This window comes from Typopeltis vanoorti, chromosome 19, assembly GCF_054136105.1.
Source record: "Typopeltis vanoorti isolate ZY-2024b chromosome 19, IOZ_Tvanoo_1.0, whole genome shotgun sequence".
Classification (NCBI taxonomy): Eukaryota; Metazoa; Arthropoda; class Arachnida; order Uropygi; family Thelyphonidae; genus Typopeltis; species Typopeltis vanoorti.
In genome coordinates, this window is record NC_143567.1 from 13504786 (window position 1) to 13521279 (window position 16494).

A 16494-nucleotide genomic window follows, 5' to 3' on the forward strand; every position below is an offset into this window, starting at 1 on the left:
AAGTCATTTGACATGAAATTCCGTTGAAGTGAAAAGTTTCAAAACTCTTCCACATTTGTGGATTGATTGGAGTTTACAGTTAATTTTTAAAGGGCTGGTTTCTAGTTTCATGGTTAACCTTTTGAGCAGTAAAGCAGTGTGCTGGCATGCATGTATCACCTGGCTTTCCCAAAAAGCAGTATCAATGTATATATATGTTCACTAAATTTTAACTATAGAAAGCCATACAATCCACTAAGCCTCCAACATGATGAAGAAAGCCATTAATTTGTTGACTTTTGAATTTTTGTACGGAGGTTTTGCAAACTTAGCAGTCTTCACAATTTTTTCATGTATTTATATGACACATGAGGTGAGATTTTTCATTCACTAGGGTTAATTACCCACTGTTACTTTTCAATCAAATTACTTTAAAACCAAGATTACTTTGCTGATTTGTATTAATGTATTATATTAATCTGATATTTTGTATATAGGTTGGTGTATGTAGGATTCATTTGGTGAGAGAACCTCAGAAACTTAGATATTAGAACAATCACCACCACCATGTGCTTTAAGTTTGAAGTATAATAACTAATGTTATCCAACTATCATGGATGTAGTGTTTCAGAAAATATTAATGCTGATTAAAGCTAGCAACAACAAAAGAGAAAACTTTGCTTGTAAAAATATTTTTTGAAATCACAAAAACAGTAAGCAAGTCAGCTGCATCTATTAGACTAAGAATACCAAAATCTACTATTTAGATAAGAAAATACATTTCCCATTATCTGAGAGGGTGTTTTATTTATTTATTTATTTTTTTTTTTAAAGATAATAGCACATTTCACACACACACACACACACACACACACACACACACACGCGTGCGCAGCACATGCTAGGGAGGGGGAAGTTGAATAGATGAAGAGAGTATTTTCATTGTTTCCTTATATAATAATAAAATGGTGGGGGGGAGGGACTGCACACTGTCAGTTGTAAGGTAGCAGGGTGACCAGAAACCACTGATCAGAGAGGCATCAGTGTAATCTAATTTCTGCATATTGCACTGCCATAAATATTTATGCCAGTGCAATAATCCTTTGCTTTCCATCATCTTAAAAAAATTATAGCAACAATTATTAGCAAAGAATAAAATCATAGCAGTGTTTTGAGATCATAATAATATGCTTCTTGTTCAGTTTCTTAACTAGTTTGACAATGCAAATACTGATCACTACTAAAACATGCTGAGTCGGTCTTTGCTGGCCAGTTTTTGTAAATTATGGTGGGTCGCCATACGGCAAGTACTTATGGCTTCACAATTAGGAGGTTCTAGACTATCCATCCATTTGATTCCTGATCTTGCGACTAGCAGTTGTTATCTCTTTGGATCACTGAAGATTATTATTATTATTATATGACACCTCCAATGAGTCCAAGGACTCATTATGGGAGGGCACACTACTCTACTTTGCTAAATACATCTCAACCTTTCCAACTACGGCACTATTACCGTCAACAGCATCTATCGTCTATCATCACCAACAATAGTATTTTTTGTCTGTATGCAGGATGAAAAACCCAAGTTTCTGGGGGGGAAAAAACCTGTTACCACCATATGAGATCAAATAACTCACCTTCAATTGAAAAAAGCCCATGTAAGGATTCCGCTCGTCATGACGAGAATTGAATCCAAGTCTTTTCCAATCAAAGGGCACAATGTTCTGCTGTTCTTCCAATTGCACTATGACATCTTAATAGATTACTTAAGATTACTTTGCTGACAATTGATTTACCAATGTGGAGTCATGCACAGTTTGTTCTTAAATCCACATTAAAAACACAACATTGACATTGTCCTAGTACCACAATAGAACAAATGGATAAATCTTTTGCCACTGTGCAGGAAAAACTATATTTAACATCACACCAAAAGTCAAACTTTGGTCTAATGTGAAATAGCAGACCAAAGTTGACTTATGTGTCTTGTATTAGAATGACGTTCTTCACATGAGTGCTTGTTATCTTATTTTTTGAAATATATAGCCTGTGAGCAATTGCTAAATTTTTAGTAGCATTCACCATGATACTAGTATGCTATAGCATAAAAAAACGAAACTCACAACGGTTTCTGATTATCAGTATGAACTTTACAGTATAGAATTATGTATTGATGTATTAATTTTCAGACAGGTAGCTAGGGAATCTCCAAATTTGCTCACGCACCGATATTCATTAGCTTTCTGCAGGACTGGTGGAAATCAGTGCCTGTGAGAAGTACTTAGTGATCTATAATGAATGTGGTGACTTAAAATGGCAGCATTTTAATTTTGGCCAAATAAAATGAATAAAAAATAAATACAATATTAGATAACTACTTTTAAAAAGAAAAATATTCCCACATAAGATTTATGCAAATAAAGTTAAATTTAGATTTATATTGAATGGTCATATACCAGTTTACTTAGTTAACTGTTGCTGCTTGTCCAGTATGAGTAGTAATCATATTTGTGGAGTTCTATACATAATTCTACATTAGCTTATTAGGCATTTAATAGAGACATGCACATTTGACATAGTATTCTTTTTTAATTAATGGCTTCTCACATGTAAGAGAAAACTAAATAGAATTTAATACTATTTAATACTGTATTTAAAATAATTTGTTTTTCTATGCTGAAAAAACTATAATTTTATTGGCTCCTATGCTTCCACGTTTATGCCAACTCTAATAATAAAATTATCATAGCTTTCTGCAACGTATCTTCATTTAAATCAGTTTTTTCTGAAACTTATTATATAGAAATGTAATAAATTTATTAGTTAATATGATTTCAAGACTTCAATGATATAATTATGTTGTTTATTTATTTATTGATTTGTTTTATGATGAATTATACTAGAAGCATAATGAGTGGTGAAACAACTATTCCAATCATTTTTCTCATATGCAGTATATATCAGTGATATGCTTCTTTTGTACTAGGAATTTTATTTCATCATTTTTAAAGAGTTTGAAATGAATAGTTATAATCCATCCACTTTTTCATCAGTAAAGCACTCATTTTTTTGGAATCTTCAGTCATTCTCATCGTTGTCATTTTTCCACTCCCCCATACTAACTTCTCACTATCATCACAATTGCACCGAAATCTACAAGGCCAACGAGAAATTAATTTGTGTTTTTTGCCCTGATTTTTAGCTATTCCTGTTTCAGTGACTCGACCATGACGATGGGTTGGCAACAAACAGCGCCTGCTGGGCCCCCTCCTCATGGCCCTCCACCACAAGGAACTCCACAGCAGCTGTCCGTAGTTACCACCGTCTGGGGAGTCACCACCACCACACAGAGTGGCCCTCTTGCTCACAGTTCTTTTGGAGGAAACACCCATACCACCATGGCACAAATGCCCTACTCTCAGACCCAGCAAGCTTATCCAGCTGCTTCAGGAAGTGTTCCTCCAAAGTCGTATCCCCCACAGGGGATGGCAACAAGGCAACCGGCTCCAGGTTATAATGGGTGAGAGAAGTTTGAAATTATTCACTAAATGTATAAGTATTTGACATGGATACTTCTTCTCTTCTGCAGTTAAAAGATGATTGCAACTGTACTAAATAGGAATCTTCATTAATAACTCAGTGAAAAACCTTGTGGAAGGTTTAATTTGAGAATATGAGCTCTACTTGCCACAAAGCATAAAATAAGCTGGCTGATTTGACAATGAAACAAGTTAATCATAATGGCTATATTAAAGTATAAATTAGCAGTGTCAGCATTCACAAATTCCTGTCTACATCCCAAAGACATCTCTTTTGAAATATTTCAGTTAATGAAAGTAGACTAAAAAAGTCTCATCAGGTATCATCATTTTTATGTCTTTTTAGCACTGAAAAATTATGGATCTCTTGAATCTTCAAGAAAATATGGATATGGATTTGAGTAATAGAATTTTTATCAAGCACTTTGCTACATATTTCAAAAATCAGATATAATGGTTAAATAAGTGCAAAGTGTTGTGAGTTATGAGTTTTATAAAATTTTTGGATAGTTGTACAATTTTTAAAGGTATCTTTCATTTTTTCTCTTTTTAAAAAAAATGAAGCATTTTTGATGGCAAAGAAATGATGATGGAACTGTTTGAAATGTGAACAGTTAAAAGGATTCCTTAATATTGTGTCTGGTGCATTACCTTAAACTGCAGGAGTTAATGTTTTTGGAAATGTGGACAGGACTGTGAAGGCTTTTAACAGGCTTCTGTTTTTTATTGTGCATGGGCAACAATCAGCATATGGTATATTGGTTGCAGGTGCTGATTCATTCAGTAGTTTTTGACATACTTGCTAAATTAATTTTTCTTATTTTAGTTTAAAGCATTGAAAGTAGGCATTCTTTTTTTTTTTTTTTTAAACATTCTTATAAATAATGCTGACTGAAGGAGATTGTTTGATAGAAACCTATTTTCTAATTTATCATGTGATACATCTGTTTTGGCTATTGCATCTTTATCATCTGAAACATCCCTGGTTCAGTTAACAAGCATCATACAAACCAAAGTACTTTGTATAATCTGAAACTAAAAATTCCTCAAGCATAACACTTTTATTTGCATATATTTGATTTGGAATTGCACGACTGCTTTTATGAAGAACAAATCACGACTTGGTTTACCACGTAATTTTTTGTTTGTCAGTAATGTTCTTGTACTAGTGCTGAATGGAAAGCATCTGTGATCACATTGCCAATTGTTATAGCTATAGCTGCATTGATTGTTGCTTATGTGCAATGAAAACACATCCTGTATAAGAATTATTCGTAGTTAATTCATTATTGTTGAAAGATACTTCAATTCTTTTGACATTTCATCTCTTCCTTTAAAAATTTGGAATATTTAATATAGCAAATTATTTTGATATTTTTCCTACAGCACAGACTTCTCATAATTGAATAGATGCCACTGGGTAAATAGAAAAATTAAATAGATGCCACTGGGTGTCCTAAATTGTTATATGAAATCCTCAGTATAAATAAAACTGCATTAAATCAGAAGAAATCAAGACGTTATTGGATATACTCCTGAAGCAGTTGCACTTTACTGTAATTTGCAAAGGTTGCTGGGTATATGTATGGAAATATGTAGTAAGAAAATATGGAGAAAAAAAATCTGCCAATCAGGCGGTTTCAGAGATATACCAATAAAGAATATATTCATAATTCAGTTTTAATGAAGAGAAGATAGTAAAATACTTCTTGAATTTTGAAAAGAGAGAGAGAGAGAGAGAGGGCATAATGTATATTCTACAGTACTTTTGGTAGCAGAATTTCAACTTAAAATCCAATAACTTGGAATAAAATCCAATAAATGGAAGCACACATAGACAAGGATTGTAACTGTCAAGCTCTCAATATTCATGATTCAAAATGAATTTTATATGGGAATCTTAAATAGTCCACTTTTCTGTTTAAATCTCTAGATGCAAAAACTTGGCTTTATTGATCCTCTCCTAAGCCTCTGATAAAGTATGGTTGTAGAAAAATTGAGTTTGGAGTTTTATTTTTCAAAATGAAATACTTGCATTGTTAGTTCTCTTTTTAAATAGCCAATAATGTTGTTAATTGACAGATCAGGGACCAGTGTATATGTAATTTCATGAAATAAAATAAGTAATTCTCTGATGCCTTTTATTCCCAAAGTTGGTAGGTGGAGCTCTATCCCTAACTAGTTTTTGAAGATCACTCACAGCTGGTCTCCACCCTTCAACCATCACTGACCGTGAGATCAAACTGTCAGTGAATCAAGGCTTTTAGGGGAGAGATTACAGCAGACAAATGCTACCATCTTGTGGCATTAAACACTAATAGGCATGTATTTTGTCTGAAATGGTGTCTGTTGTATGGTTGATATTTTTGAGCTGCAGTGTTTTTTATACTAGAGTTTCTGGGAGAGAACATCCTGCTTGTCAGTTTCAAAGATTGACTAACTTGGGAACCCATTGAAGAAAGGCCTAAAAAAGTTCTGCTGGTCAGCATCTAGAATTGGACTTATAGCAGTCTTTCTTCATGCAGTATAGCACTATGTTGGCAAAGGCCATTTCCACAGGACTATGGAAGCACCTCATGGGATTTGATCACACAATTAAATCAGGCTATGGGGAACCTTCTTGATCTCTTAACAGAACACATTGATTGATTGCCTCATACTAGCTAGTCTATATTTGGACACATACTGCAAGTTATCTCGTATCATATTTACAACATAACATATTGACACTGATGGCAAGTTTACACATTAGACCAATGGCAGTCAGTGTGTTAATGAACAAATAATTAATTTTTGCCTCCTCAGTCATAGTTTATGTGATATAAACCTCCTGTTTTAAAACCTAGTTTTAAACATCTGTCAACTTTTTTAAAATAAATTTGTGACTTCACATTTAATGCTATATTAAAAACATCAACTGAAATCTGATAAATAGTTGGTCACAAATTTCAGCAATTCAAACTTTTCCAATAACTCGAAATTACCCACTAGAAATTTTCTTACAAATATGGATATCTGTTTAGCTATGAGAAGTCTGTATTTTAAGCAGTTTAATTATGATGTATCGATGAGTAATCAAAGCATTCTTTTAATTTACAGAGTAAATTAAATGCAATAAAAACTTTTGTTCTATTAAATCAATTTACAGTGCTTTAAATGCATATTGCATTATAGAAATAAGTACAGTATATATTCATTCAAAAAGAACATGTCTAACATATTACTTTTCATGTGGTTGTACAATTAATTAAATATATAAGTAAAAGTTATTGTATATGTTTATAGTGCAATAATTTTTTTAATAATAAGTTTGCAATAATCAGTCCATGACTGTAGCATGTCTTGGAAATGGAAAAGGGAAATGAACACTTTGTGATGAGTTTCTGACTTATTTCTACATGAATGATAGATATCACTGAATGATAAAAGAATGACAGCAAAGGTTGGTCGATTGGTAGAGCCTCTGCTACTAATGGCTCGCAGAAAGTTAAGCAAGTTTTAGTGCTGTTAGTAGTTGGAAGGGAACAATCATTCAATGCTGTTGGCACACTCTCCCTCGATGAGTCTTTGGACTCCCTGGAGGTGTCACATAATAATAATAAAAGAATGATATCACTGACAAGCAATAAAACAAAACATTTATTGTATATTAAGATATACAAAAATTCCTAGGAAAGCATTATTGGAGTTATAATAGATGTAATTTTTCTAAACATGATTATAAATTATAGTTTAGAAATGTAGCAGCTTCTATATCTATGCTTCAGAGTAGCCAGTTGTCATTTAAAATGACAGGATGAGAACATCCTTTCACTCCAAAGAACTGGTCTGTTTTGTTGGTTGGAAGAAATATATTGGTCTCTGATTTCTAAGTATAACTACTATTGTTCTTAGCCATCTTTTAAAAAATTACTTTTTAGACTTTGTTGGATCTGCTCACCAGCACACCTCACTCCTTTCTTTTTGTTTCCTTTTTCAGGCCTGCTTCATAGCATTCTCCACTCTACCATTATTTCCAAAGTTTTGCTAATTAGTATTTCCTCTAAGATGAAAAGCCAAACGGCTTTTTTTTTTTTTTTTTTTTCCTGGCGAAGTTAAAGATAAATTAAGGGGATAAATTTTTATCCCTTTAATTTAGTATTTCCTCCTCAAGCCATACTGTTTAATTTCAGCTGAATTTGAAGCACAGTTGGAAGGACACTGCACCCTCTGATTGGAAAGGACTTGAGTTTGATTCCTCACATCAAAAGAGGAATCTTTATATGGGCTCTTTCATTTGAAGGTGAGTTAACCAATCTTATATGAGTAGCAGGATTTCTCCTGGAAACTTAGGTTTTCATCCCACATACAGACAGATTGGTCTGTATGCAGGATGAGCTACATTCATATGAATGCAGTTCATATGCTCTGAGAAATGAACTTCACAGAGCTGTTTGGAAGTAGTACTGGAAAATAGGATACTTGGCAACTCTTGAGATAGAAAGAAGTGGCATGTTATCCTTAATGGAATGACAATATTTTTCTCAACAGTTTCAAAGTGGTTTGTAGACTGAATGATCTGAGTATTGGGCTTTTGAGTTATTTTCTTTTGATGTCAGCAACAAGAATTTAAAACAGTAGAAATTTCTAAGCTTAACTGATGATTAGTGAAGAGTCTTAGGGACATCAGTAAGAATAGCCAGAATGCTCAAATGATGGGATTTGCAAACCAGGCCATTGGGGAATCTGTTCTTATTCCTTTGTCCTCATCTAGAATTGCTTGACCAATTCTACTTTCCAGAAATTTATTAAGTATCTTGTTCCTGTGATTTTTTTTTTTTTTACTAAGGACAAACAAGTTTAGCTCTTTTACAGCTGATTTACTGGTGCAGTCCATTGAAATAGATTAAATTATTTTGAGTAATTGGATAGCTGTGTTACTCTTGAACACAAACCTCAATAAACTCCATAATGTCTGTCATAATGGAAACTGCTGTTATATAGCACACTTCTTAGTCAGGAAAGCCATGATGAACTTTCTCTATTCTATATATGAATGATTATCCATTCATATGCAGGAAACCACACTGATACAGGGGAAATTATTCATGAAGTTGAGAAGAATAAGTCATCCTGGAAGTTGTATAAGGGGTATGAGTAGCAGGTTTCATTTTATCTTTTTTTTTTTTTTTTCTCTTTGAGATAGTGGCGAGCAGATTATATTACCACAGAGTGTGATGAATGCAGATACAATGCATGAATTTAAGGTGTGGTATGATGAGCATTATATAGAAATGACACTCCATGTTGAATCTTGACTCCTTAGAGGTGTGATTATAATAATGATAATAACATGAACAACTTACCCACTTTCTGAACTGTATGTCTATATATGACAGTGCCCCATACTCTTGTGTAGGAAGATTTTTCTAATGTGTCACTTGGTCTATTTTGAAATTTTAGGAGACCCCTCCACAATATTTTAACATCCAACTCTCTTAGTTTTTTGCTAGTGAATGTGAAACAGTGACTGCAGTGTCACTCAGTGAAACATATGCCTAAGTTAATAAGTGGTAATTTTGTTATTAATAACAAGTTTGATTAGTTCTGTGATGCTCAAATTTAGTTACACGAAATAGATCAGTTTTTTATTGCAAGCTAATTTTATGTGAGGTGTTGAATGAAGTTTCCCACAGTTTCTCTTTACTTGAGTTGCTCGGAAACAATTTATATTTAAGTGACTTTCACTTACTAGTCATCTCTTAAAAAGACTTGCTTTTGTTTTAAGAGAACTATTATATGCAATGTTCTGTGGTATGCTGTATTATTAAAAGCTCTTTGAATTTCTGAAATTTCTCATTTTCTTTTCTGAAATGAACATACTGTTTGCTATACTTTAGGTGCTGCTTTTGCTTTCTAATTACTCTCCTCACTTTCAGCAAAAAAAAAAAAAAAATCATTAAATCAAAGTAAATTGTGTTCATATATATATAAAATTAAAGAAATGTAATGACTAGAAGTTGTCCGCGCAGTTAGCTTAGTGGCTTTGCGCTTCATAACCATATGCCTGGGGAAGGAGTGTCCTAGGCTCGATTCCCGTCGGACACGTGAGGAGTTGAAGGATCTTCCTCAGCCATAGCCAAGTTAGCCGGTCTTGGGCGTGGGCAGTAGGGTTTTTTCGCCAGTTTATCTGGTGTTTTTCATCCCGCAAGCAGGCAAACCGGCCCCGTGAACACACAAGGATACAGCCAAGAACACCTTGAGGCATAGGAATGACCATTCTGTCCTCGTATTTCGGTTACGAAATCCAAGCATTCTTGGAAGGTTGTGGGCCTTAAAGGCCTGTTAAAGCCATTGGGATAGATAATGACTAGAAGTTGAGAGATACTAAAATAGAAAAAACTATTTATTATTTGAACACACAACTATTTTTGTCTTCTTAGGAGACTTCATCTGGTGCATAACATGAAAAGAGAAATACAAAACTATACATTACAAGAGAACAACAGCTATTAATTAACTTGCAAATGTATTGCTGACATTTGAAGTGTTCTGGATGCCATAGTATTGTTGGGCACATTCACATAGGCATGATCTTGTGTATGCCAAAGTTGGATAGCTGAAGAGTGACATTTGGATAGGTTATAGCTAAGGTTAGTATTAAGATGGACCAGACTGAATACAATTTCTGATTCCACAATTCTTCTCTCCAGCTCATTGTAGCATCTAAAAATGTTTTATGATTTGTTCCAGATCACTGGATGAGTGATAGAATCTTCATTGAGTGAGCAGAATTAAGAACATGATTAAATAGTGCACTGGCTCTAGTATGGAAGAACATTTGAGAGACATCACCATAGGTGAAGTCTCTCAAATGTTCTTCCATACGCAACTCAGTGGATTTCTTCATCTGACCAAAATAGGGCACACTGCAATTACACCAAAGACTTCTTGGATTGGATACTTTAGACTGTCATGTTTTGGTTTAGGTGTACCAAGTAAGGAATGGAGTTTGGATAGACGAGTAAAAGAAGTGTGAATGATGTGTACTAATGATCTTACTATGATGAGCTGGAGAGAAGAATTGTGGAATGAAGAGAAATTATCTTCAATCTGATCCATTTTAATATTAACCTTAGCTGTAACCTATCTGATTGTCACTCATACACGAGATCATGCCTGTGTGAACATGACCAACAATACTATGGTAATCCAGAATGCCTTATACATTTGCAAGTTAATTTATAGCCGTTCTCTTGTGATGTATATTTTTGTATTTCTTTTTTTATGTTATCCATCTAATAAAATCTTCTAAGAAGATGAATATAGTTGTGCATTCAAATAATAAATAGCTTTTTCTATTTTGGTATCTCTCGGCTTTAAATTTCTTTAATTATGTAAAAAACCAGATAAATCTGTTGCAATTATGCCATATAGCAAGTAAATCCATTGCATCAAATATGTGTGTGTGTGTGTGTGTGTCTTTATACATGATAACAGAACATGGAAAATAACAGCAAAAGATATGCTAAACAGCATGTTTACTATCTCAAGAGTGCAAGACTGAATAATATACACAGATATGGTTATTGTTATGCTCCTGTAAACGTTTTGCATTAAGCGCCTCCACAGCACAATTGGAAGAATGGCAGCACGTCGCGTCCTTTGGAAAAGGCCTAAGTTTGATTCTCATCAAAATGAGAGGAATCTTTATATGGAAATTTTTCAATTGGAGGTGAGTTAGCTGATCTCATACAGAGGTAGCAGGTTTTATTTCTCCCGAAAACTTGGATTTTTCATCCCACATACAGACAAATCGGCCTTCAGAAACGCACACAATTTACAGACAAAAATACTAGTGGTGGTGGGCAGTAGATGATGTAGATGATGATGGTAGTGGTGGTTCGGTGTAGTTGGTAATTAAGTGGTGGAGATGGGGAAAGTTTTTGGGTAGGTGCCATTCCTCGATGAGTCTTTGGACCCCTTGGGGGTGTCACAAAATAATAATAATAATTAATACGAATTAAATAAAACTGATTATTTGTTGGCCTAGTCAATTTTAGATTTTGAAACTGTTCATTAAACATATATATTATCTTTTTTTCTTTTTTAGGAATAGGAGATTACATGAAGAAATACAATAGCTAGGCCAGGTTGTATCTTTCAATCAAATTGAAATTAGCACACATCCTTTCAGAAGTGTCTAATGCTATTCATTAATGAAAGGGCCAATACCCTACACACATCTATACAGTGCTTCTTAAATAAATATAAATGTTAAGATACTTCTAGGTTTTTCTGCCCTGCTCAAATATATTTTGTAGTTATCAGTTCTTCTCTGTCTTGGCTACAATGGTCAAATAATCTATAAATAGCAGTCCCGAAGTATTGCTTTGATACATTATTTCACCCAGATGATATTGACGACAAAAGTGGACTTAGTGCTGATATTCACTGCAGGTCAATTTTCATATCAAAGGACAGTATTTTGGTGTTTTATTTCCTGTATGGCATAGAAGAAAGGGACATGGGAGATGTAAGAGTAGAGAAAGCAGAGTGAACTGCTTCAGGGATGAATAACAAAATTATCTTTCTCCTGAGGCTAAGATTAAGGATGTTAGCAGTGCTGTAAGGATGCAGACAGAGAAAGTGAAAGAAAGAAGAAATCATCCTGGCTAGTACTAAGGATCTCACAAGTGATGTGTGGTATGCAAGAAGATATGAAAGAGTTGTTGGTATAAGCAAATAAGAAGAGCGACAAAGTAAAAACTGTAAGTCTGCTGCCACAGTATGATACAGGCTAGCCGAGACAGAGCTATGATTGTGAATGAGTCAGTGTACAGTTCATGAGGAATGGCAAAGAGTTTGTGGATATGCAAGTCAGTTTGATGGAACAGAAAGACTTATATAAAGCATTTACATTTGAATGGATTCAGAGTTAGGTGTCTTGAGAAAGTATTGCTCAATGAGAAGTCAGAAAAAAGAGTCAGAGAATCTACAATGTTTAGGGGAATCCTTATGAGAATACATTGAAATTCTGTGGGTTTCAAAAACCCACAGAATTTCAATATATAGTTGATTGATAGTTGATAGGCAAATAAGAGGGGACATGATTGAAACATGTAAGTTATTAAATGGGTTTTATAGGATTGACACCAAAAGTTTTTTTTTTTTTTTACTACTTAGCAGGAAGGGAGAAAACAAGGGATCATCCCTTGAGATTGTATAAGAGTGTGACTGGCAAGGATGCTAGCTGGATTTTTGCTTGGAGAGTGGTGAATTGGAATGGGTTGACAGAAGTGAGTACTTTGTTGGTGAATGAGTTCAAAAAGAGGTATTGTGTAAAGAGCGGTTAGAGTAAGTCTCAAACAGTGACTGTCTGATTCCTGGAGATGGCTAAGAAATAATAACAGCAATGAATACAATAGACTACTCAGTTTGATTTTGTCTTTCATCACTCTTGCATAACTTATCTGTGTAATGTTTCTTAAACAAGTATAAATGTTAAGATACTTTCCTTCTAGGCTCATCTGCACTGCTCAAATATATGTTTTAGTTACCAGTTCTATTTAGCCCTATCTCTGGTACAGTGGTCAGATAATCTCTAAATAGCAGTCCGGGATTATTGCTTTAATGATTTTCACTGTAGGTCACCTTTCTTATCAAGCACAGTATTTTATTATGTAATTTTTGCATCTTCAGAGATTACCATTATTCTCTTTACCTTTACTATTTCTTTCTGTCTTAATATGCAGAGATTAGCATCTCCAGATATTGTATTCATGAAGATTTGCACAAAATGTGCTGAAAACCTGTTCTTTTCCAAAACATTCAGAAGTTTGCATTAAAGGTATGTTATCACATTGTTAGTGAAGGTCGGATGAAAGTCACCTAAAAATAAGACTTGTAAATTCATTCACCATTAATTCCCTTCCTTCAGTAACAAAGTCTACTATCCATGAGAAAAATCTCATCGTTCCCTCTGACATTACTGCTGTTACCCTTCCTACCATGTGTTAAAAATATCTTGCTTTCCCCCCCCCCCCCCCACATGCATTGTCTTATAAGAACTCTTCATCAGCTTACATCTTTGTAATCCTGATCCTCCTTTAACCGTTATATCTACATCTCTGTTTGCATCGATTTAGTTCACATCAGATCAAGGCTTTATAAACAGCAATAATAACTTCCTTATTCCTCAAGTTTTCACTCACTCCCCTTTTCAGTATATGAGTTATCCTGTGCATTGTCTTTAGTTTTCCAGTATGTCCCCTTGAACTGCTCCTTATCCATAATTGTAGCTTGATCCCTTGCATTCACAATCTCAGAGGAAGTGATCTCAATATATAGGCAACTATTATTATAGGAAATACTGTTATTCTGAACTTATTCTTTATATAAACTACTGAAAGGCCTGGACAAGGACTTTAAGTAGTTTATATAGAGAATAAGTTCAAAATATCTGGCATAATTGTTATTCATGAAATAGTCTGTTTGTGTATCTCTTACTTAATGGAAAAATTCCAAATTTCTGTAAAAGTACACATACCAGAATAACCAGAATAGGTTTCTCTTCTCTATATTTTGTGACCATTATGGCTTTTTGCATAAGATTATGTGTGTCTTGGTTATTGAAATGAATTCAATAACCAAGCTCAAGTTCACTGCAAATCAAGTCACAGGAGAAGTGACTTGATACAAGTTTCTAGGAGGGAAAACCATGCCATCTCCATATGAGACCTGCCAACTCATCTTATTAAAGTTCTTGAAATTATTAATTTCGTGAAATCTGTTCTTATCAGCTTAATATCTGATACGGGTTCCATCGGAGCCCAAGATATTAAACTGATTTTTGGAGGGTGCTGAAGTGCTTGGACCTTGCTCCACCTTTGCCACGAGTTGCCCTAGTCTTGCACTGCCTGTAAGGTCAGCCCACTCCCTTTGAGGAGAATAATTAATCCAAAAATAGATGGAAGTGTAACCCATGCCCAGTGCTGTAGCATGGCATATCAGCACCTTCAGAGGAGATAAAAACTTGTGCTCCTAATTTAAAAAAAGAAGGGAAAAAAAAAGCTCCCAGCACTGGGAGAAAGGACACCAATCGTCCCACCCAAAAGCTATTATCCTTGCCAGCTGATGTGCATTATCATTATATATAAATTTAATTGATTAAATTTTACGTCTGCTAGCTAAGTTGTTCAATGATAATAACTTTTGGGTGAAAAGGTCTGAGTTATAATTCCCATCTAGAACCAAAGCCAGCTTTCTTGAGTGAGTGGATAGCACTTCTGCTCTCCATTTAACCTGAGTAGTGCACGTCACCATGTTTCTAAAGGGTGTCCCAAAATTCACCCAAGATTTAAATTGAGTGCCATTTGTGCGGCAAAGTGTTGCCAACGAGAAAAAAAAGACAACGTGACAGCTGACAGTTCAAGGTTATTAAAAATGGAGCGCTACACGAAAGAACAACGCATTTTCATTGGTGAGCAATATTTTAAAAATAATGAAGGTTTGGCAGCTACAGTTCGCAATTTTTATACAAAATATGGTCGGAATAGTGATTTAACCTCAACTGTGAAAAGATTAATTAAAAAATTCAAGGAAACTGGATCAATTAGTGATCTTATACACTCTGGCCGTCCTTCAATAAGTCGTTCAACAGAAAACATTGAAGCAGTTTGTGAGAGTGTTGCTGAGAGTCTAGGAACATCAATTCAGCACCGTGGTCTTGAATTGGGCATTTCGAGAAGCTCTCTACAGCGTATTCTCACAAAAGATTTGCATCTTTATGCTTACAAAGTTCAATTGACTCAAGAACTGAAACCTACTGACCACACACAGCGAAGAGAGTTCGTTGAATGGATTATGGAACAACAACAAGTGGATGCTTATTTTTCAAACAAAATCATCTTCAGCGATGAGGCTCATTTTCATCTTGATGGCTTCGTTAATCGACAAAATTGTTGCATTTGGGGTTCAGAAAATCCACGAGTGATTGTTGAGAAACAAATGCATCCACAACCTGTCACTGTTTGGTGCGGATTTTGGGCTGGAGGCATCATCGGTCCATTCTTCTTCAAAAATGCGGCTGGTAAGGCAATAACAATTAATGGTGCTTGCTATCTCGACATGATAATCCAGTTTTTTGTGCCTAAATTGCAAGATATGGATGTGGACGGCATGTGGTTTCAACAAGACAGTGCCACATGCCATAGAGCCCAAGAAACAATTCAATTACTGCATAAGTCATTTCCTGGTCGTGTAATTTCCCAATTTGGTGATCAGAATTGGCCGCCCAGATCATGTGACTTAATGCTGTTGGACTTTTTTCTTTGGGGTTTTTTGAAGTCTAAGGTTTATGCCAAGAAGCCCACAACCACCCTCGCCTTGAAGGAAGAAATTGAGCGCTGTATCAACGAAATTCAGCCACATTTATGCAAAGCGGTCATGGAAAATTTCGACAAAAGAGTGCGTATGTGCCAGCAAAGCCGTGGAGGCCATTTATCCGATATGCTATTCCATGCATAACCCTATACTGTATACTTTATGAATCAATAAGAAATTACAATTTTTAATTAAAAGCTGTGTTTTCTATTAAAATTACTTCTTGCGTGAATTTTGGGACACCCTGTATCTTAAAAGCAGTGTCAAGGTATATATGCATTCAAATTTTAACTGTAGTAGAGACATAAATTTGCATCTGTTTTTGAGTTTTGTAGGAAAGTGCTGCAATCTTTTAGCCCTTATGAATTTTTTAATTTTTTTAAAATGTATTTATATGCCATCAGAGATGAGTTATATATTTTTAACTTGGCACTCCAAAGATTAACAGGTTGTGGGTTTGAATTTCTGAATTTTGTTGCCTGGTGAAATTGGGCAATGAAATTAATCTGCTGTGAAGTTTTGAAAAAAGCTGTATATGTGCTCTCTAGAGCAGGGTTTCTGGATTATCTAATCTTAGCCAAGACACTACTAATGTACTATAGCGCTATAA

General features: G+C 34.7%; 1 protein-coding gene and 1 non-coding gene across 8 annotated transcripts in view; both read left to right on the plus strand.

Annotated features, from left to right (window-relative positions):
• LOC150095860 (zinc finger MIZ domain-containing protein 1-like) overlaps positions 1-16494 on the plus strand; it is a 383815-nt gene that overhangs the window by 288777 nt on the left and 78544 nt on the right. For 4 of the 7 annotated variants that reach the window (XM_090409083.1, XM_090409086.1, XM_090409087.1 and 1 more), the window contains one exon: positions 3185-3502. The exons of 2 other annotated variants lie outside the window; for them this stretch is intronic. In XM_090409083.1, coding sequence (XP_090265209.1) covers positions 3185-3502 — 318 coding nt within the window. The remainder of the gene's footprint in view (positions 1-3184; positions 3503-16494) is intronic. One more of the 7 variants, XM_090409084.1, reaches the window with a different exon arrangement.
• On the plus strand, positions 14251-14441 carry LOC150095862 (U2 spliceosomal RNA). The gene has a single exon (XR_016550024.1). It is a non-coding gene; the product is annotated as a U2 spliceosomal RNA (small nuclear RNA).